Source organism: Betta splendens, chromosome 9 (assembly GCF_900634795.4).
Source record: "Betta splendens chromosome 9, fBetSpl5.4, whole genome shotgun sequence".
In the NCBI taxonomy this organism is placed as follows: Eukaryota; Metazoa; Chordata; class Actinopteri; order Anabantiformes; family Osphronemidae; genus Betta; species Betta splendens.
In genome coordinates, this window is record NC_040889.2 from 30,968,369 (window position 1) to 30,990,510 (window position 22,142).

General features: G+C 43.5%; 1 protein-coding gene and 3 non-coding genes across 8 annotated transcripts; all 4 read right to left on the reverse strand.

Moving 5' to 3' along the window:
* Positions 1-302: 302 nt before the first annotated feature.
* On the reverse strand, positions 303-21,949 carry phf19 (PHD finger protein 19). 5 transcript variants are annotated; one of them, XR_008695619.1, is made up of 15 exons: positions 21,750-21,949; positions 21,021-21,190; positions 19,804-19,885; positions 19,617-19,730; positions 19,353-19,447; positions 18,642-18,790; positions 18,467-18,562; positions 18,205-18,394; positions 17,932-17,999; positions 13,932-14,078; positions 13,804-13,864; positions 13,649-13,725; positions 13,476-13,562; positions 12,753-12,903; positions 11,963-12,340 (listed from the first exon to the last, which is right to left on the reverse strand). XR_008695619.1 is itself a non-coding variant. In XM_029162462.3 (14 exons), the coding sequence occupies exons 2-14, from the start codon at positions 21,186-21,188 to the stop codon at positions 1,630-1,632; spliced, it is 1,653 nt and encodes a 550-aa protein (XP_029018295.1). In that variant the 5' UTR covers positions 21,189-21,190; positions 21,750-21,948; the 3' UTR covers positions 303-1,629. The 5 variants fall into 5 exon arrangements, 3 of the variants coding, with proteins under 3 accessions (XP_029018295.1, XP_029018294.1, XP_055367676.1); XR_008695618.1 differs by having other exon boundaries at positions 13,476-13,565; positions 21,750-21,948; XM_029162462.3 differs by lacking the exons at positions 11,963-12,340; positions 12,753-12,903 and adding an exon at positions 303-1,948 and having other exon boundaries at positions 21,750-21,948.
* trnam-cau (transfer RNA methionine (anticodon CAU)) lies at positions 9,512-9,584 on the reverse strand. The gene has a single exon. It is a non-coding gene; the product is annotated as a tRNA-Met (tRNA).
* trnag-ccc (transfer RNA glycine (anticodon CCC)) lies at positions 9,949-10,019 on the reverse strand. Its single transcript has one exon. It is a non-coding gene; the product is annotated as a tRNA-Gly (tRNA).
* On the reverse strand, positions 10,312-10,382 carry trnag-gcc (transfer RNA glycine (anticodon GCC)). The gene has a single exon. It is a non-coding gene; the product is annotated as a tRNA-Gly (tRNA).
* Positions 21,950-22,142: the final 193 nt, after the last annotated feature.

A 22,142-nucleotide genomic window follows, 5' to 3' on the forward strand; every position in this document is an offset into this window, starting at 1 on the left:
AAGGGACCAAAAGACTTGTTTTCTTCTCCTTCACTTCTCTTTAATCCTTAATGGTTTTAAGAGATTATCGCCTTTCACTCTCACTGCTACAGTACACACACAGACAGGTCTGTATAGCTCTTCTACAACCCCACTGCCAGAATCACATCCGAACCCTACACTGAAGGAGAACATGGCAGGCAACATGTCCTCAGGGCTGACAACAAGCTGTACTTTATGAATATGAATGAAGGTCATTTACACGCACGGGCGCACGCACGCGCACACACACGCACACACACACACACGAAAAAAGATCAAACAGTGGTTCAGTTTTTTATTTCTCCAGAGAGGCTGGTAGCAGATTGGTAAGTCATTCACATATTGAAAACACCAATGCAAAGTTTCAAGTGACAGTTTAATGTCATACAGACCGTTGGTTTTATTAACACTGCTAGCATCAGGCTAACCTATTGTGTAAAAGACATAAATGTGGTTTTGTGGCCGATTGGTTCTCAGTTCAGTTATGTTTGCATAGATACTAATAGTGCAAAAACAGATGGGCTCAGTGCTACAAGAATGAGCAGCGGGTTGGACAAATGTTGGATCTGCTGCCTTAGTCCGAAGAACATAATCATCCTCGTCTCTGAGTCGTGCTGAAGTTTAAAGTGGTAGACGGTAACTGTGCATTTACACAACTACTGCACTGAAGTACAGTTTGGATATACGTGTACTTGGATATATGTGTTACTTATATTTCACAATAAGCTTTTATAAAAGATACTGGTGCTTTAATACTTCATTTCATATCCAACAGTAAACTGACTCATGGGAGAGTTAGGTTTTAGATTTAAAAATTGTAGTAAAGTAGAATGTGCAGCACCACAGTAGTACGGAAATATACTTAGTTACTAGCCACCATTACGACAATTATTTTTTTCCACTACAGCTGAATAATTATTTTACACTTAATCAAATATTTGAATTAATAAATGTGGATTATCATTTGAGCTATGAGAGACACAGCTGTTTGTCCTCTGGCCAGCACAAACCCCACAGTAAGCCCAGCGCTGCTACAGAATCACATGTCCACATCCAATAACTCATAACAGCTAAAAAAGTGGTTGTGACGTAGACTCAGGCTCAGTGTGTCATCCAATCCCTTTATCCAAAGTCAGTATGTATGACCATTAAAGGACTGAACCCAAGTAGAACCGTAAAACCCATATACTGGTGTTAGACTCATCACAACTTCACATTAGTTCTCCCTAAAGGTCAGGGCCACACAGCCAGTGGAACCGCTGCTTCTCTGACCTCTGGCCGGCTCTTTAAATCAAGTGCTTACATGAATTAACGCACAGGTAGATGGGCAGGAGAGCTGTTTGACAGCTTGGGGGGGGGGGGGGGGGGTCAACTCAGAAGAAATGTTTGGTTTGACAGAGAGAAAGTCCATCTGCTCTCAATATGGACACAGAATGTCATACTATGGTGGCGTCTTTGGCTGGAGTTCCACTAAATATTGGTTTAACAGAACAGCTTTGGTCATGGTTTCCCAAATATAAAAGTAATTGTTATGCATCAGAATGACATGAACAACAGGTGTTTGGGAGCAGAGAAAAATTACCCAAACCTTTCCAGTATGTAACTATTCTAATAAGGCGTGGTCCCCTCCCACTCCAGCAAGTACTGGACTGTACCCTGAGGAGTGATGCGGCGAGCCAACACCTGATATCGTTCCCCATTTTTCAGTCTTCCCGCTACTCCAAAATACGAGGAGATAGAGGAGTGCAGGTGGGAGGAGTCTGATAGGAAGTGGGAGGAGTCTGATGGCAGGTGGCTCGAGGCATCGTGGGTCTGCAGGATTCCAGAGAGCTCCTCACGTCCCACCTCCTCCCCTACCTGACTGCGACTGGTCCAGTGGTTATAGATGCTGGCTGGTAACTTCCTCTTCCTGCTGCCCACTCTCCTCCTGAGAACACAGGTCAGAAATCTTGACTTAAATATGCTTCCAGCACTGTATTGTTTTTCTAAGCTTTAATATAGTTCTTTCGTCTGCATCTAACTAGTCCCGCATACTTTAGGCTACAGAAACCATTCAAAAATCAAAACATGCAGCATTTTAAGACGACGCAGGCTATAACTTTTCATATTTTTCAAGTTATTAAGCTTTTATTCACTCATTTTTTCCCATTGAAATAAATGGAAACAACTTTTCAAATCCTCTTTAGCTTTGTCTTCTTTCAGCTTTAACTACTTCCAAATACTTTAAGCTACAGACACAACTTGAACCACAAAATACTCTTCAACTATTCAACTATCAATCTCTTGTTCAGTTTTCAATATCTTTAACACTTTGGGTTACAGCAGTTTAAATACAAGGTGTTTTTGCTGAATTCTCAGCTTTTCCATTAGTGTGTATTGCGTGAGCTAGGTTGAGTCATGTCACAGCCAGAGTGTGAGGACACGTTTTTTTAAGACCACCACAGAGCCACAGTTTTTACTCTATAAACATATTTTGTTCACTTACTGTAGTCCTAGTCATACTTGTCTTCTTTCTAATAATGTGCCTGGTTAAGCCCTCACACCTATACTTTAGTCTGTACCTGCCTCAAAGCACAAAGAGTTCCAGAAATCCTCCCATTCACTCTAATTCATTTACCCGTAAGACTTCTGTGGAAAAATTAAGTCGGATTAGAATTTTTAAATCGTGACTGTGGCCACAATTATTACTCCACAGACATTAAATTCACACCACTTGCTCGCTGAAGCCTTGGGATTTATAAAGTGAAGTTATTTTTGTGATAACCCTTATGGTTTTGTTGTAAGTGGAATCATGATGGAAATCAGCTTCACTACAGCTCCCTGAGCTGATCTGTGGAGTTTCCTGGAGAGCTGTCTCCATTACAACGGCGCAGCTGCAGTCGATCAGAGACTGAGCTCAGTAACAGTTTGATTGACGGGTCAAACTCTGCTATAATCTCTATAATCTAAATATATGTATTTCCCAGATAAATAGACATATATGCTTAATGTATTGCCAATGTTCAGACATTTTACAAGATTAGAAATTTTCAGCTTTTCCATTCGCATGTATGCTGTTACTCCGAGCAGTAACTTAAGCAGCTGGTGTGGCTGAGTGACAAAAGAGCATGACTTTAATGCGACCCCAACCGGTCGAGGCAGATGCCCGCCCACATCCAGCCTGGTTCTGCTGGAGGTTTCTTCCTCGTTAGAGAGGGAGTTTTTTCTCTCCACTGTTGCTGTCAAATTAAAGGCTTGCTGTATGTGGGATTTGTTGGGTTTAGTTGAGTGAGGTCTTGAACCTTACTTTGTAAAGTGCCTTGAGATAACTTTGTTGTGATTTGGCGCTATATAAATAAAATTGAATTGAATATTTTAGTTTAGTTTTTAAGCACACACCCATCCTCCAAATCCTTACAAAATAAAAGCACCAATTCAACTATTTAGCTAAAAATAACAATATTTCTGCTTTCAACCAGTTTATTGTGACTAGTAATAAGACAATTTTACAATTACCTTCATGGGCTTCCTTATAATCATTTCAACATAAAAGCACCAATCCAGATCTACAATATTTCTGCTTTCAATTGGTTTATTATTGAGTAGTAAATGAGACTATTTTACAATTTAATAATTTCTTACACACGCTTCATCCATCCTTTTAAAATAAAAGCACCAATTTTATTTATGAGCTTTTTTAGTCATTTTTTTGCTTCTGAATGGATAATGACTGCTAATTAATAAGACTGTTTTACAGTTTAGCAAATGTCCACAAACCTTTTCCAATTACTTTCAAAGTAAAAGTTTCAAATTTTGGATTTGACTGTTTAAATATGACTACTATTTCATAGATTAGCAATATTACCTGCACATTTCATCCATATCCTATAAAAAATAAGACCCGCAATCTAAACCTTTAGTTAAGTATAGCAATATTTCTGCTTTCAATTGGTGTATTGTGAGTAGTTAATGCGTCTGTTATAAAGATTTACAGTTACCACAGTCTTCTTTCATATACTTTCAAAATAAAAGCACTGGTTCAAATCCTTAGCTAAAAATAGCAGTATTTCTGCTTTCAACTGGTTCATTATGACTAGCTAGCTTTTACTGTTTAGCAACTACCTGCACACGTTTCCTCCAAAGCTCCAACTTTTACCTCTGCAGCTACTTTCAGGTGTTTTAAATGTTTCCATAACTTTAAGTTATTCATCCTATGACTCTATGGGTCACATTTACACACACTGAGCACGGTAGAAGTGCATTTCCTCCTTTTTTTAAGGAGGAAATTTACTTTAACTTTATCCAATAGAGACAGACCTCGTCCTACTCAACTCATCCTAAAACCGTTACAATCGTGTGGTCACAAGTGCAGGAAGTCCTCCCTGCAAATCCTGAACCACCACCCCCACAATGATACCGAACCAAAACTGGACTTCCGCCACCCCCACTCACCGTGAACGAGCATTGCAGCGCCCCAGTCCTCCCATAGAAATAGTTCGGTTCTTGGGTGTTTTAATCAACACCAAAGTTTATTACTTAACCAAAGGATCAACAAGTGAGGACTTTGTGGGTCACTTTTATTTTAAACGGACCGGTGCCCGAAACACTGCCTCAGCATTTATATGTATGTGCATTTCAAACGAGGGTCCATACAATGCTGGATTTGTTTCACGGCTCCTGTTGGAAAAAAAGGATCTATTCCTACAGTCCGTCATCCACTCACTGAAGTAAGTACATGCTTGGTACCTATAATGTTTTAAAATAGCTTGTCTGTTTAAAATGTAGTAACCCATGTGTGAGGCAAGCTAATAGTTAGCTATGCTAACGGCTACAGCCAGTCGACCGAGCTTTTGTCCCCTTCAACCTTCACACCTGTGTAGAAAAAAGCTAATGGCTATCAACTACAAGCAGAGAACGGTGGGTCTACAGATGGAGCGGCAAATTTTCGTTGCCTCGTTGCTGCAGGACTTTCACACTGATCTTGTCATGACATTAGCATGACTTAGGTATCATTCCACCAAGCCCCCCTACACCAGTCATGACCCCCCACTGTGATGTACTTAATGCGTGGCTGCCTTGTTAACGCCCCCTAAACCTTTTTTAAGAAATGACCTGCAATTGCACATTCATGCACCAGGTGGAGCAGTGATGTGTAATGCAGGCCCATAGGCAGATTGGAAGTGCATGAGGTTTGTGTACTATATATATATATATATATATATATATATATATATATATATATATATATATATATATATATATATATATATATATATATATATATATATATATATAATATATACTATATATATATATATATATATATATATAATATAATATATAGTACACAAACCTCATGCACTTCCAATCTGCCTATGGGCCTGCATTACACATCACTGCTCCACCTGGTGCATGAATGTGCAATTGCAGGTCATTTCTTAAAAAAGGTTTAGGGGGCGTTAACAAGGCAGCCACGCATTAAGTACATCACAGTGGGGGGTCATGACTGGTGTAGGGGGGCTTGGTGGAATGATACCTAATGATACCTAATATATATATATATATATATATATATATATATATATATATATATATATATATATATATATATATATATATATATATATATATACACTCTATTCTCACTCTCCGCGGGTGGTCTCATCCACTTTCCAAGCTTGGGTCCTCTACCAGAGGCCAGGGAGCTTGAGGGTTCTGCGCAGTATCCTTGCTGTTCCTAGGACTGCACTTTTCTGGACTGAGATTTTGGATGTTTTTCCAGGGATCTGTCGTAGCCACTCCTCCAGTTTGGGGGTCACTGCCCCCAGTGCTCCGATCACCACAGGCACCACTGTGGCCTTCACCTTCCAAGCCTTCTCCAGTTCTTCTCTGAGCCCTTGGTATTTCTCTAGTTTCTCATGTTCCTTTTTCCTGATGTTGCCATCGCTTGGTATTGCCACATCCACCACTACGGCTTTCCTCTGCTCTTTATCCACCACCACAATGTCTGGTTGGTTCGCCATTACCATTCTGTCAGTCTGGATCTGGAAGTCCCACAGGATCTTGGCTCGCTCGTTCTCTACCACCTTGGGAGGTGTTTCCCACTTTGACCTTGGGGTTTCCAGTCCATACTCCGCGCAGATGTTCCTGTATACTATGCCAGCCACTTGGTTATGGCGTTCCATGTATGCTTTGCCTGCCAGCATCTTACACCCTGCAGGTGTCTTGTCTGGTGTGGTAGATCTGGGCCTCTATGGCTCTGGTGCTCAGGGCCTGCTCCTGTGCAGCCAGGATGAGTGCCTCTGTGCTGTCCTTCAGCCCAGCCCTTTCAAGCCATTGGTAGGATTTGTTGAGATCAGCCACTTCAGTTATGTTCCGGTGGTACATCCCGTGCAAGGGCTTGTCCTCCCATGATGGTCCCTCTTCCAGCATCTCATCCTCTGTTCTCCACTGCCTGAGACATTCACTCAGCACGTCATCTGTCGGGGCCTTATCCTTGATGTACTTATGGATCTTGGATGTTTCATCCTGGATAGTGGCTCTCACGCTCACTAGTCCTCGGCCTCCTTCCTTGCGGCTAGCGTACAGTCTCAGGGTGCTGGAGTTGGGGTGGAACCCTCCATGCATGGTGAGGAGCTTTCGTGTCTTAACATCTGTGGTCTGTATCTCTTCCTTTGGCCACCTTATTATTCCTGCAGGGTATCTGATCACTGGCAGAGCGTAGCTGTTTATTGCCCGGGATTTGTTCTTGCCATTGAGCTGGCTTCTTAGGACTTGCCTTACTCGTTGGAGGTATTTGGCTGTTGCCGCATTCCTTGTTGCCTGTTCAAGGTTGCCGTTTGCCTGTGGTATTCCAAGGTACTTGTAATTGTCCTCAATGTCTGCTATTGTTCCTTCTGGGAGTGAGACCCCTTCTGTGTGGGTTACCTTGCCTCTCTTTGTCACCATCCTCCCACATTTCTCGAGCCCGAATGACATCCCGATGTCCGAGCTGTAGATCCTGGTGGTGTGGATCAGCGAGTCGATGTCTCGCTCACTCTTGGCGTACAGCTTGATGTCATCCATGTAGAGGAGGTGACTTATGGTGGCCCCGTTCCGGAGTCGGTATCCATAGCCAGTCTTGTTTATTATTTGGCTGAGGGGGTTCAGACCTATGCAGAACAGCAGTGGGGACAGTGCATCTCCTTGGTATATGCCACATTTGATGGATACTTGGGCAAGTGGCTTCCCATTGGCTTCAAGGGTGGTTCTCCACAACCTCATCGAGTTTGCAATGGAGGCCCTTAGAGTTCTGTTGATGTTGTACAGCTCCAAGCATTCAGTGATCCATGTGTGTGGCATTGAGTCATAGGCTTTCTTGTAGTCGATCCAGGCTGTGCACAGGTTGGTGTGTCGCATTCTGCAGTCTTGGGCGACTGTTCTGTCTACCAGGAGTTGGTGTTTTTATATTGACTCATGTGCCCACTTATCTTAGCTGCGATGATGCCTGACATGAGCTTCCATGTTGTGGAGAGACAGGTTATTGGCCGGTAGTTGGATGGGACTGTGCCCTTTGAGGGATCCTTCATTATCAGGATCGTTCGCCCTTCGGTTAGCCATTCAGGGTGAGTCCCATCCCTTAGCAGCTGGTTCATTTGTGCTGCCAGGCGCTCATGGATTGCAGTGAGCTTCTTTAGCCAGTAGGCGTGGATCATGTCAGGGCCAGGTGCTGTCCAGTTTTTCATACCTGAGACTCTATGTTGGATGTCTGCCACTGTGATAGTCACTGGATTCTGTTCAGGGAGGTTGCTGTGGTCTTCCCTCAGATCCACCAGCCACTGTGCATCACTGTTGTGTGATGCCTCCCTTTCCCATATACCCTTCCAGTACTGTTCTGAAAGCTGAAACATTACCAAAAGTGCAGGAACCTTCAGTCTGAGTAAAGTTAGGCACTATCCTCTATTTACAATAGGCTTCACTTCACACCTGTAAAGAACTGGCTCATCAGTTGAACAAAGGACTGTGAGAAGGTGTGAAGACCATGTCCCCCATGAAGGACATATAATGTAGAAGCTCCTTGAGAAACATTTCTGCTCTAAAAGAATGTAGTGACCCAACTTTCAGACAACTTGGTTTAGAAAATGGTCAAATGAACTGGACGTTTATAAAATCTGTAAATAAAACTTGTTAAAAAGAAAGTGTTAAGTCTATGGCTTTAGGATATAAAAGTTTCTTATTTTAAACCACCAACTAACAAAAACAGTTTAATTAAAAACTGTGGGTGAGAAGTTGTGTGCTTTAACCACTAGGCTCTTATAAGTGATGGATGGATGAAGTAGTTCACAAATGTATCTGGTTACATCAGGTAACAGCACTGCAGGACTCTGGTGCTTTGGGGAGAAGGGGGTGGTGTGAAACCAGTCTAACTGGTGCTGTGGATTGGTCGTTCTGTCTGAAAAGAGGCTCTCTATTGTTATGTTCATCTAAGCTTGATTAGAACATTGAAATGTTCTTTTTTTAATTTAAAACAGCTCCTGAAGCAGGCAGACTGACACACACTACATTCAAGTGAATAAGAATAATATATAGAATGAGAATTTATTAATTTCATTTGTGAAGTCCAACTCAACCTAATACAGCCAGTAACTGATAAACCTCCAGAAGGTAGTTTGGCAGCTGTGGCAGCGTGAGCTGCCGATGCTTATCTATGATTAAAAAAAAGTTAGTACAACATTCAATTCTGAAATGAAGTCAACTTTTCAAGTTTTCTCAACTTTTTAGTTGACTGTTTAGACAGACTATTGTCTGTCTGTCTGTTTGTCTGTATGCCCTAGCAAACAGTGTAGAACTGACATTATCAGATCTATGTCCTGTTCTCAGAACTGTGCCTATACTTGCTGTTTGACTCTAACTCTACGGGTCAGATACTAAAGCTCCACCTTTTGGTTTTACCCTGGAATTGCGTCTTTGGTGCTAAAATGGGGGTGGCCTCATTAACATTTTTAACACCTTCCCCAGACAGACCAAGGAGGGGGGCTGCTGACAGTCGGCTGATGAGGGTGTGATAAGTGTGTGATCAGCGTCAGAAAGGTGACTGACAGTCGACTGAAATCAGCGAAAATGAACCGCTCCATCTGTACATCTAAAACCGTGGCAACAATCTGACCCAACATGCTCTTGAAGTAGCACCTACTAATCGTTAAAAACATACTGCGCCAACGAGACATAGAAAGCTACATCGTGTCATATGCAAACTCCACAGGTAGACAAAGGGTTATGCAAGCCTAAGATCTGACACAACTCCTTGCTGGAGGACAACACATTGGCCAGTATAGGGATTTTCCTATAAACAGACATGCCTGAAAACCTGTCAGACATGCTTGAACACCTGAGAGCATTTCTTTGATTCAACATGTTATTTAAGTAGCAACTACTTATCCTTAAAGTTGTATGTGTTGTTAAGATCTTTAAAAAGTTTCCAGTGTGTCTGTGCTGGTGCTGGTTAAAAACGTACTATATGCAATAAAAAACTTGCCTGGCGTGAGGCTTGAACTCACGACCTTCAGATTATGAGACTGACGCGCTGCCTACTGCGCCAACGAGACATCGAAAGCTTACTTGTGCCGCATTCAAACTGCCCAGCTGGACAAAAGCACATGCAAGACTAAAATCTCTCACAACTCCTACCTGGAGGACAACACATTGGCCAGTATAGGGTTTAACCTATGAACAGATATGCCTTAAAACCTGAGAGACATGCTTGAACACATGAGAGCATGTTTTTTCCATCTGCAGCAAATTGGTACTAAATGTGTAAAACCTCACATACCGACTAATGGTGAGACTAAATGAGGCAAAATTAACAAATATAAATGAGATCCACAGGGCGGAAGCAATTTGGCCAAATATTTCCACTGAAGAATTTGTTCTGATTGTGCTTACCAATAAGTAGGCTAAAAACTGCCTGTTTGCACTGGCTGGGAACCGAACCCAGGTCTCTCGCATGGGAAACGAGATTTCTACCATTGAAACACCAATGCCTGCGATTAATAACTCTATATTACATTTAAAACAATGGCAACAATCTGAACCAACATGTTCTTGAAGCAGCACCTATTCATCATTATAGTTATATGTGGTCAGTGGTGGTTAACAAGGTATTCAATGAAATCTAAAAAATGGCCCGTATGAGGTTGAACTCACAAGAACAAATTGAAATGACCATGTGACACTGGCAGTTTTAGGCCGCTGCTGCTTTAGGTTACCATCTTGTCTTCTGATAAATAAATCGCAAGCTTTTTTACCAGTACTGTAGGCTATACACTATTGGCTTGCACTGGCTGGGAATCGAACCCAGGTCTCTCGCATGGCAAGCGAGAATTCTACCATTGAAACACGAATGCCTGCTTTTTCTAACTCTGTATTACTGTAGCTTTTAGCCTTTTTCTGCAATCACCTACACCTCGGGGGAACAGGTGATAGCTTTCAGCCTTCGAGCGGCTACAGGCAGGGAACAGTGGGTCTAGCTTTTGGCCTTTTTCTGTAATCGCATACACCTGGGGGGAACAGCTAATTGTTATTGGCCTTTGAGCGGCTACAGGCAGGGAGAGGTGTATCTAGCTTGCTGTAGTAAGTTTGTGCTTGATACTCGTGTTTAAATATATTAGTTGGTCTGTTTAAAATGTAGTAACCCACATGTGAGACAATCTAATCGCTAGCTTTGCTAAAAGCTACAGCGAGTCAACCAAGCCTTTGTCCCTTTCCCTTTTCTACTCTGAGTTGGCGCAATCACACACCTGTGTGGGGAGCAGCTAATAGCTATGGGCCTTCGAGCGGCGACAGGCAGGGAGCGTTGGATCGAGCTTTTGTCCTGTTGACGTGCTGCTGCTCCTATTTGTGTGTAGCGTTAGCCGTTAGCATGCCGTTAGGCCTTTGCACTTTAGAGCTACAGCTGGTGATCACTACAATAAGAAACTGCAGATGAACATGGTTATGTTCGTTATTACCCCGTCCTGTGTAACAGCCTAAATCAACTTGTGATTTGGGGTTATGTCATTGTGCTATCAAATTCTAACATGATTAGTTGGAATGGTAACTATGTTGTGTTGCAAGCTTAGTTGCTTATTAGTCACATCTCTACAATAACTGCTGCTTATCTGGTCAGTTACCTATAGCTTGTGTACCATAGCCATTATATTTGTAGGACCAATACCATTTACAGTAAATTTAACATAGTCTTTTCTATAGGGGGGGGGGGGGGGGGGGGGGGGGGACACATTCCAGTTACCCACATGCAAGGAAGTTGTCAAACAGAGAAATCACTGCAGACTGTTGGTACACAAACATGGGCTGCCCAGCTCAGGAGTGAAGGTACGTACGTTTGTATGTACCAACAGTAAGATAGGCAATAGAAGATTTTAATTTTAATTGGTATATACTGTTTAGATTTTATATTTGAATTGTAACAACTGTTTATCTGTTGGTTTAGCACAGACAGGTCTGTTTGGTTTAATTTAATTTTTGTCTGGTATTGTGTATTGATACATTAGAGAAGATTTTGACCTACATCACTAATCTACAATTCTGATTGCAGTACCTTTTGTTTTGATGAGGTAATGGTGAGGAGAGCCACAGCTTCCATCTGGTAGAGGACTGCTTCGGCTCAGTCTTCCAAATAGTGATGAGAACAAGGATCACCACATCTCCCTGGTCATCTGTCTACAACTATACCTGTCCTGCTGCAGAAACAAATCTGCAACATAACCAAGTGTACCCCCTACCCAGGACATGGACTGTTTACCCACTTCCATCAAGCATTTAATATGCAAGGCCCTGCAAAAGCTTCTGTCCTCAAACCCCCAGACTTTTTAATTAACTCAGTAACCTATACATTGCATTGGAGTATGAACATAACAGTTTGTTCTAGCTTTGGAGTAGTGGTGCATTTTTTGGTTGACAATAAAGTTGTCTTTAACTATTACGTATTTCACTGAACTCTGTTTTTCTGAGGGGAAAACACTTTTATTTAGGAAATCATAGTATTGAAATTACATGTTTTTCTCTTTCTAATATGGTAAGCTATAAAGGTGAACCATCCATAAATGTGTAAATATAAATTTAAAAAAACAAATTCTTAATGAGTATTGCACACACAAAAAACACATTTCTACACAAATGGTAAAGGAGTTATTCCACAGGTGGTCTACATCCATCATATAGTGAGTGTTTTAGTGTTTTATCCATCACGAAACTCTGCCTTGATCTACAACCCACGCATGAAGAGATGGCAACTCAGATTCTTCACCCCAGGAATCCCCAGCACCAGCTCATTAGCCTCTGTAGACTAGATACCTGTAACAACCTAAGATACAGAGACATATTACTGTCAGATTTATCAAGAATAATCCAAAAACATAATTAAAAGAAGTAAAAATATGTCAGGTCAATATATAATTTGAACCAATGCTTTTTGTTCCCAGGTAGGTCATGCAGTGATTGCTCTGAATATTAATGCACATTTTTTAAATAAAATTGTCAGAGCAGCAGCAGAAGTAAGACAAAAACAGTGTCAAATGTATTTATATTATTTCAGCTATGCTCTCAAACCTATTCATTTGTGTAATGTAAGCTAAAGTAGTGTTTTCTATTAACAAGAGTTTTCCAGGTAAGTCGTGTTGTGAATATTCAAGCTGCACAGGCCATTTAGCATTAGCAAACGCTAGTCGCTTTGCAAATTACATAAATCAAATAAATTAAAGTAAATGCGACATTACCAATGAGACACATCTTGCATCAGCCGAAATGTGGTGACTTCAACAGCCTCCTCTTCAGCTTCAGGGTCAGATTCAGGATCGTAGATGTATGGTTGTACTACGCTACCGAACCAGCTGGCTATTGTCGTGCAGTCCTGTGGGCCTTCTGCTTCTGTGGAGGATTGCGTTGGATTGCATTCTAAATGTCGCACTACTGCCGCCTATTGTATCCTAACCGTGCGGTGGCTGGTATCCATTAAGCCAATATAAAAAAAACAACAACAAGGTGGTGGTAGGGGTGCGGCGAGCAGCTTAACTTGCGACACGCCCAGAGTATTTGCTGATGGGGAGTGAAAACCACATATTGACAGGGAAAGTGTGGAAGATCTGAAGGGTTTTATGGAATGAAAATTTAGACCTTACTGAGGCATTTAAGTCCAATATTCTTTAGAATGAAAAGTATGATCAGTCTCTTTTAAGTGTTTCAGCTACTTCCAGCAATTCCCCCAGGAATAAATTCAGCATGGCAGCATTCACTGTGCATTTTCCTATGGAAATCTAGTTAGGCACATACTTCCTTTAAATGCTTTCAAAATAAAAGCACCAAGCCAAATAATTAGCTTTAATAGCAATATTTCTGCTTTTTTGCCTGGTAATTATGACAATTTAAAGACTAATTGACAGTTACTTTGTGAAAAACGTCAGAGCTTTAGGTAGAACATCAGTCCAGTAACCCGAGCTTACCTGAAGTGGTAGGAGGTGCTGGTGGTAGCAGATCCAGACGTGGATGCATCAGTGGAGTCCTGGTCAACACAAATGGTTCTACTGGAACTGCTGACAAAGCCCAGACGGGTGAGGGGAGGTGCTTCGTATTATTGGGGACTGGTTTATATACTACCAGCTGATGTGGGACTAACCTCTTCAGCTCGTCCAGGGTGAAGTCAAAGATGTTGGCCATGTGATGATTGGACGTCCAGCTGCCAGTCAGCTCATTCTGCCAACAGAGGAAAGCAGCAGTTAATGTTTGATTGTCTGTGTTGGTTTGTTCACTTGAGCGGAAGAGGAGCCTTACATTGGGAATGGCGTCTTCTAGAAGCCACTTGGATTTTCTCTTTTTTCTCTCTACTGCAGCACTGGATGCAGGCAGACATGTTAATTCCAGGCAACCACACCCCGCTCCTGTAAAACAGTCTCACCTACCTGATTCTAGCCATGCCCTTCTTACTGTGCTGCCACCTTACATTCTGAGCACGCTCTGGGAAAAGCTTGGAGGGGGGGTTAGGGGGCACTCTGGTCCTCAGGCGAAAGATACACTTTCTCTTCTTTATTTCCTTCCCACACAGAAACCTGAGCGGCAGAAGAAAATAAATTTTATATTTAATTTTAAAATTTAAAATTTTTATATTTAAATTTTATCTTTAATTATATATATATATATATACACACACACACACACACACACACACACACACACACACACACACACACACACACACACACACACACACACACACACACACACACACACACACACACACACACTCTATTCTCACCCTCCGCGGGTGGTCTCATCCACTTTCCAAGCTCGGGTCCTCTACCAGAGGCCAGGGAGCTTGAGGGTTCTGCGCAGTATCCTTGCTGTTCCTAGGATTGCACTTTTCTGGACTGAGATTTCGGATGTTTTTCCAGGGATCTGTCGTAGCCACTCCTCCAGTTTGGGGGTCACAGCCCCTAGTGCTCCGATCACCACAGGCACCACTGTGGCCTTCACCTTCCAAGCCTTCTCCAGTTCTTCTCTGAGCCCTTGGTATTTCTCTAGTTTCTCATGTTCCTTTTTCCTGATGTTGCCATCGCTTGGTATTGCCACATCCACCACTACGGCTTTCCTCTGCTCTTTATCCACCACCACAATGTCTGGTTGGTTCGCCATTACCATTCTGTCAGTCTGGATCTGGAAGTCCCACAGGATCTTGGCTCGCTCGTTCTCTACCACCTTGGGAGGTGTTTCCCACTTTGACCTTGGGGTTTCCAGTCCATACTCCGCGCAGATGTTCCTGTATACTATGCCAGCCACTTGGTTATGGCGTTCCATGTATGCTTTGCCTGCCAGCATCTTACACCCTGCAGTTATGTGCTGGACCGTCTCTGGGGCCTCTTTGCACAGTCTACACCTTGGGTCTTGTCTGGTGTGGTAGATCTGGGCCTCTATGGCTCTGGTGCTCAGGGCCTGCTCCCACAGAGGATGAGTGCCTCTGTGCTGTCCTTCAGCCCAGCCCTTTCAAGCCATTAGTAGACCCTTCAAGCTACCGCCGACCTCATATCATGAGAGACAATGAACCACATGAGATACCGGCTCACACGTCGCCCGGTCCAACAAGGTCTGCGTCAGGTGTTAGGGAACCAGAGCACCTTGGCGAGAAGTGGGCTACTGAAACAAGAAAGAAATGGCTGAGATGCGAGAACAAGGCTCTGTTGGAATGCTATTACTCAAGTAACCCTAGTCAGAGGGGTTACATGCAAAGAATGTGCGGTGAATGGGAACGGAGAAACCCACATTCAAGGCTGACGGCGAAGCAACTAGTAGCTCAGTGTTCCAACATCCACAAACGGCAACTGCTGTCACAACTTGAGATTCACGGGATACAACACAAATGCTACGACAAGGGGGAGCCAGGACGCCAGGCTCGGAGGGAATTGAGCCAAATGACAGAGGCCCAGAGAGGTGAAATGAAAAGACCGCTGCCCAAGAGGTACAGCCACTCGAAACTGCCAAGCAAAGGCTACAAGCCTTGGCCAGCCGCCTAAAGAGATACACCAGAGACAACGAAGCCAGACGAATCAACCGGCTGTTCGCATTACAACCTGCGAAAGTGTACTCTCGATGGCAGGGTAATAAGAGCAGAGCAGACCCACCAAGGCTGGAAACTGAACAGTACTGGAAAGGGATATGGGAGAGGGAGGCATCACACAACAACGATGCACAGTGGCTGGTGGATCTGAGGAAAGATCACAGCAACCTCCCTGAACAGAATCCAGTGACTATCACAGTGGCAGACATCCAACAGAGAGTCTTAGGTATGAAAAACTGGACAGCACCTGGCCCTGACATAATCCACACCTACTGGCTAAAGAAGCTCACTGCAATCCATGAGCGCCTGGCAGCACAAATGAACCAGCTGCTAAGGGATGGGACTCACCCTGAATGGCTAACCGAAGGGCGAACGATCCTGATAATGAAGGATCCCTCAAAGGGTACAGTCCCATCCAACTACCGGCCAATAACCTGTCTCTCCACAACATGGAAGCTCATGTCAGGCATCATCGCAGCTAAGATAAGTGGGCACATGAGTCAATACATGAGCGAAGCACAGAAGGGCATTGGTAAGGATACCAGAGGAATCAAACACCAACTCCTGGTTGACAGAACAGTCGCCCAAGACTGCAGAGCGCGACACACCAACCTGTGCACAGCCTGGATCGACTACAAGAAAGCCGATGACTCAATGCCACACACATGGATCACAGAATGCTTGGAGCTGTACAACATCAACAGAACTCTAAGGGCCTTCATTGCAAACTCGATGAGTTTGGAGAACCACCCTTGAAGCCAATGGAAAAGCCACTTGCCCAAGTATCCATCAAATGTGGCATATACCAAGGAGATGCACTGTCCCCACTGCTGTTCTGCATAGGTCTGAACCCCCTCAGCCAAATAATAAACAAGACTGGCTATGGATACCGACTCCGGAACGGGGCCACCATAAGTCACCTCCTCTACATGGATGACATCAAGCTGTACGCCAAGAGTGAGCGAGACATCGACTCGCTGATCCACACCACCAGGATCTACAGCTCGGACATCGGGATGTCAATCGGGCTCGAGAAATGTGGGAGGATGGTGACAAAGAGAGGCAAGGTAATCCACACAGAAGGGGTCTCACTCCCAGAAGGAACAATAGCAGACATTGAGGACAATTACAAGTACCTTGGAATACCACAGGCAAACGGCAACCTTGAACAGGCAACAAGGAATGCGGCAACAGCCAAATACCTCCAACGAGTAAGGCAAGTCCTAAGAAGTCAGCTCAATGGCAAGAACAAATCCCGGGCAATAAACAGCTATGCCCTGCCAGTGATCAGATACCCTGCAGGAATAATAAGGTGGCCAAAGGAAGAGATACAGACCACAGATGTTAAGACACGAAAGCTCCTCACCATGCATGGAGGGTTCCACCCCAAATCCAGCACCCTGAGACTGTACGCTAGCCGCAAGGAAGGAGGCCGAGGACTAGTGAGCGTGAGTGCCACTATCCAGGATGAAACATCCAGGATCCATAAGTACATCAAGGATAAGGCCCCGACAGATGACGTGCTGAGTGAATGTCTCAGGCAGCGGAGAACAGAGGATGAGATGCTGGAAGAGGGACCATCATGGCAGGACAAGCCCTTACACGGGATGTACCACCGGAACCTAACTGAAGTGGCCGATCTCAACAAATCCTAGAGGCGCCTGAGACAATCCAGCACATAACTGCAGGGTGTAAGATGCTGGCAGGGAAAGCATACATGGAACACCATAACCAAGTGGCTGGCATAGTATACAGGAACATCTGCGCAAAGTATGGACTGGAAACCCCAAGATCAAAGTGGGAAACACCTCCCAAGGTGGTAGAGAATGAGCGAGCCAAGATCCGGTGGGACTTCCAGATGCAGACAGAATGGTAATGGCGAACCAACCAGACATTGTGGTGGTGGACAAAGAGCAGAGGAAAGCCGTAGTGGTGGATGTGGCAATACCAAGCGATGGCAACATCATGGAAAAAGGAACATGAGAAATTAGAGAAATACCAAGGGCTCAGAGAAGAACTGGAGAAGGCTTGGAAGGTGAAGGCCACAGTGGTGCCTGTGGTGATCGGAGCACTGGGGGCAGTGACCCCCAAATTGGAGGAGTGGCTACAACAGATCCCTGGAAAAACATCCGACATCTCATTCCAGAAAAGTGCAGTCCTAGGAACAGCAAGGATACTGCGCAGAACCCTCAAGCTTCCTGGCCCCTGGTAGAGGACCCGAGCTTGGAAAACGGATGAGACCAACCACCCTTGTGGGGTGAGAAGGGAGTTATACACACACACACACACACACACACACACACACACATCTTTTCAAAATTAAATAGAAAATTAATTTTCTTTTATCTTACTTGCTCTTGTATTTGTTGAGCGCATCCAGCAGGTGCTGCCCCCTCTCTGCTGGAGGAGTGTTTGACAGCTGAACAACGAAAACATATCAGACAAACACGATATCAGTTATCAATCACTGCATATAGAACAGATCAGTGGAAGGATTTCACAGCTGGTCAAAAAAGCTTATTTGGTTTTGTTTTATTCTTGTCTCCTTTTAGATTTATTCAGGGCTAAAGTTAAACCAAACCTCCTAAAATCTAGTGTTTGTTTAAGTAGCTTTAGTCTGGTACCTTTCCAAGCTGCAGATGGTCCCAATTTGAGGAGACGAACGCCAAGATCTCATCCAGCTCAAAGTACTTCTTCTTGCTGCTAACAGACAGATTGTAGAGGACCAGGTGAACTAGATCCACCCACCTGAGACTGAGACGTCGCACATACTCAGAACCTTTGTTACAAACAGAGCACAGGAACAGGTAGAACCTGTGGAGGATCAAATGAGAAGTCAAGGAGGAGTAAAGAGAAGCAGAAGAGACAAGAGGAGTTTTTGTGCACCTGTCTCCAAACATCATAGACTCCAGCAGACACTGGGTACAAGCCTCGTGGAACCATTGCTGACACCTGAAACACTGCACCATCTTCAGGTACCACCTACAAACAGAAACAGAAAGACATGTCAATCAAGTGTCTCTGCTCACTTGATTCTGTCATCAGTGTGTGGATGTCTTACTCTCCAGGTCCCCCACAGTAACAGTAACACTGCTGCTGGTTGGTTCGATGCTGAGAGTCCCAGTCCAAAGAGTCCAGCTCATAGGGTAAGACCAGTTTCATTGCTGACAGAGCTTTGGCAATGGGGCCTTTCTTCAGAGCACCTCCTTTCTGTGTGTGTGTGTGTGGGGGGGGGTCAAATCAATGGTGGTCAAACCAAAACCTGCTGCTAGCCAGTACATAACACACAGTAACGACCTCATTTTTAGAATTTAATTTGTTACATTATTAACACAACTCATTGTTTCTATACAAAACACCACAGTAAGTAAAGGGTGATACATATTTTGTCTCATAAGTAGTTAACATTGCTGTGCTGTTAGTTGTGTGTCTCGCTAGACATCATTGTTAGTGTGTTGTACCAAGGATGAGAAATGTGCTAGAGCTGTGGACTGTAAAGGCAACAATGAGAAGCAGAACACTCAAAGCTAGTTTTTTTATTGAGGTCTCAGGATTAATATCTGAATTGTCTGTCCAACCAGACAGACACAGTCCTAAGTTTAGATACTGTAAAGGTACCTCCAGTTCACAGGTCTCTATGGAGGAGCACATATGACTCACAGCTCATTACTGATGTAATCTGAGCTCATGTGTCGAGCTCTGTATCATGACAAACATGCTCAGAGCGCAGGACTGCTAGGACAGACACGGCATTCTGTGTTGGTGCAGTTACCCTGACAGCTAGAGCAAAGACACAGCGTCTGCAGAACCACGGGCCGAGTCCACCGCTTCCCTCTACGGGGGGGACATGACACTGCTGATGGAACCCTGAGAAACATACAGATAAGCTGCAAAGTTCAGGCAGACCAGCAACTGTTGAAACACGGGGCCAATTACAGAAAGCAGTTACCAGTTCACACAACTGTTTGCTGTTTATAACGCTACCTTGTTGTTGAACTGTACAAACTGACTCTCAGGATCTTCCTGTCCCACTCACCAATACCACATTTCCCACAGATGAGGATCTGGTTGTTTTGGTTTAGTTGGCCGTCACAGATTGGTTTTTCCCCATGGCACACAGAGCAGCGCGGCTCCTCCCCTGGCACCCCAGCTACAAAATGACAGCAAAATGGTTTTATCAGATTTCCCTCTGTCTGATGATTCTCCACATGTCTATCACTTACCGTGTTGGATGTCCTTCCAGAGGACCCAAAACTTTGAGTTGTCCTCAAATGTGACAAAGCAGCTCTGCCTGGGGGGGCTCACCTTCATAAATCACAGCACAAAGATGTCTAAGAACAGAATGTACTTTGCGAGGAAGCTCAGGCCCCTTAACGTCAGCAGCACCATGTTGCAGATGTTCTGAGTCTGTGGTGGCCAGTGTTGTTTTGGACCCCTACTATAGCTGAGAGGAGGATGCTGGTCAACTCCTCTCAGAAGAAGGACGGTGAAGAAGGTGCAGACGGACAGAAGGACGTGGAGAGGGTGCAGACAAACAGGTGGAGGAGGAGAAAACGAGTAGTGAGTGGACGGAACACTGCGGTAGAGGCAACCAACAGTCTAAAAAGGCTGAAGTGGTGACTTTAAACGAAAGTGAAGTTGCTAATATGTCAACTGTTGGAAGGCAGAATAAAAATTTAAAAAATGTGTGATGAGGACTCAAATGTAAACAGTGCTGCAGCTGAAAAGAGTGTAGAGCGAAATGAAAGGTAAACTGGAGTAAACTGGACAATCGACAGTTACCTCCAGAGTATGACATCAGTGAGGATGAGATCTCTCTGTGCACAAACACTGAAATGTCTGACTGCAGATCTCAGTCACTAAGGACCAAGGTGTATAGTGTAGACAGGGTTAAGCATTTTCTGGTACATGCAAAAAATATAAAGGGGGGTGAAAATTGAGGATAATTTTTTTGACAAAGAATGTTTTGTGAAATCAGTCCGAAGGCAGTAGAGAAGCAGAGGAAGAAGGTTACACTGACCAAAAGGTTTATAGATTGAAGAAACTGGTGCACAGAGTGAGTTGAGAACATGATGAAAATGATGATGATGTTTTAGTCTTTTATACGGCACATTTTTGTCATGCTGCTAATGTGTTTAATTTCTTTTTAATTTTTCTTTCCTCATGATTAATTTTAAAATTAGCATGTTGAACCAAAATGGGGCGAGGGATTTTAAGAAAAGTGTTAGTTTGTTACTAGTATTTAATTATCTTATTTATCTTATTTATTCATTCCTGCATTGGTTACGATATTATGAAATGATAGCCTGTTGAACTCTGTCAATTTGAAAGTTTTTTAAACTTGACAATTAAAGGATTGTGAAAACTGTTTGTGTGTGTGTGTGTGTGTGTGTGTGTGTGTGTGTGTGTGTGTGTGTGTGTGTGTGTGTGTGTGCATTACCCGTTGTATCTTGCCCAGGTAGTAGAGTCCATCTGACCAGTGACAAAGTACAAACTGCCCAACACTCAAATTTAACTCAGCTTCTTCATCATTTTCTAGGCAAAGCCCCTTCTGACAGGACACCTGGGGTTCCAGACCCCCAAAGGCTTCAACCAGGTCCTCTAACATTTCTAACACACACACACACACACACACACACAAACACACACACACAAACACACACACACACACACACACACACACACACACACACACACACACACACACACAGTAAATGCGACAGGTTGCAACTGATTCTTTTCGAACCCTCATAAGTTGGAGCATGCGTACAACTCGACCCATGGCAAACCGTTAACCAACTAACCACAGACTAACTGCCGCTTACCACCCATCCCGAAGTAATTTGATCATAGAACCGGTTAATAATCTGGTCATTTGCAGGGTTATTAGCTCACTGAAGCGCACAGTTAGAAAGCTCGTTTTTTCCACGTCAATGCTTTGTCGTGTCTTTACAGGATGAAACAAATGGACGTAAGCAGTCTTTAGAAATTAAAGAACTGCCGTAAATACGAGCAACCATTCCGGTCACAAGTGAATACGGGAGAGCCCGGTATCACCAGCTTCACTAAGTTAAACTGCCGTTAACAACCGATATTAAGCTAATCGGTCCATGAGCGGGTCTAATGTGACATAACCATCTGATGCGGGTTAGACTCAGAGTCGCCTTACCTACTCCTCCGCTAAAACCTTCGTCTCCCGGTCGTAACCGCGAACCGCAGCAAGACAGTCAGTATCTCCACGTCCTTAACGTTTATGCCCCCGTTCCTCTTTCGTGGCGCTAAACTTCAAACTTCCACCGTCGCCATTTTTTCACTTTTCCCGCGAATCAAAGAAGGTTTTTATAATTTGCATAAACGTCACCGTCATTACGTTAGGACGGGCGCTCGAACCCCCTTATTGTCTTATTGTCTATCTGTTTTATTGTCTATCTATATAATAACAACAACAATAATAATAATAATTATTGTTATTATTATTGTTATTATTATATTATAATATTTCATTATTATAATAATAATAATTATTATTATTAAATATTATTATTTACAACTCAGTCTACTA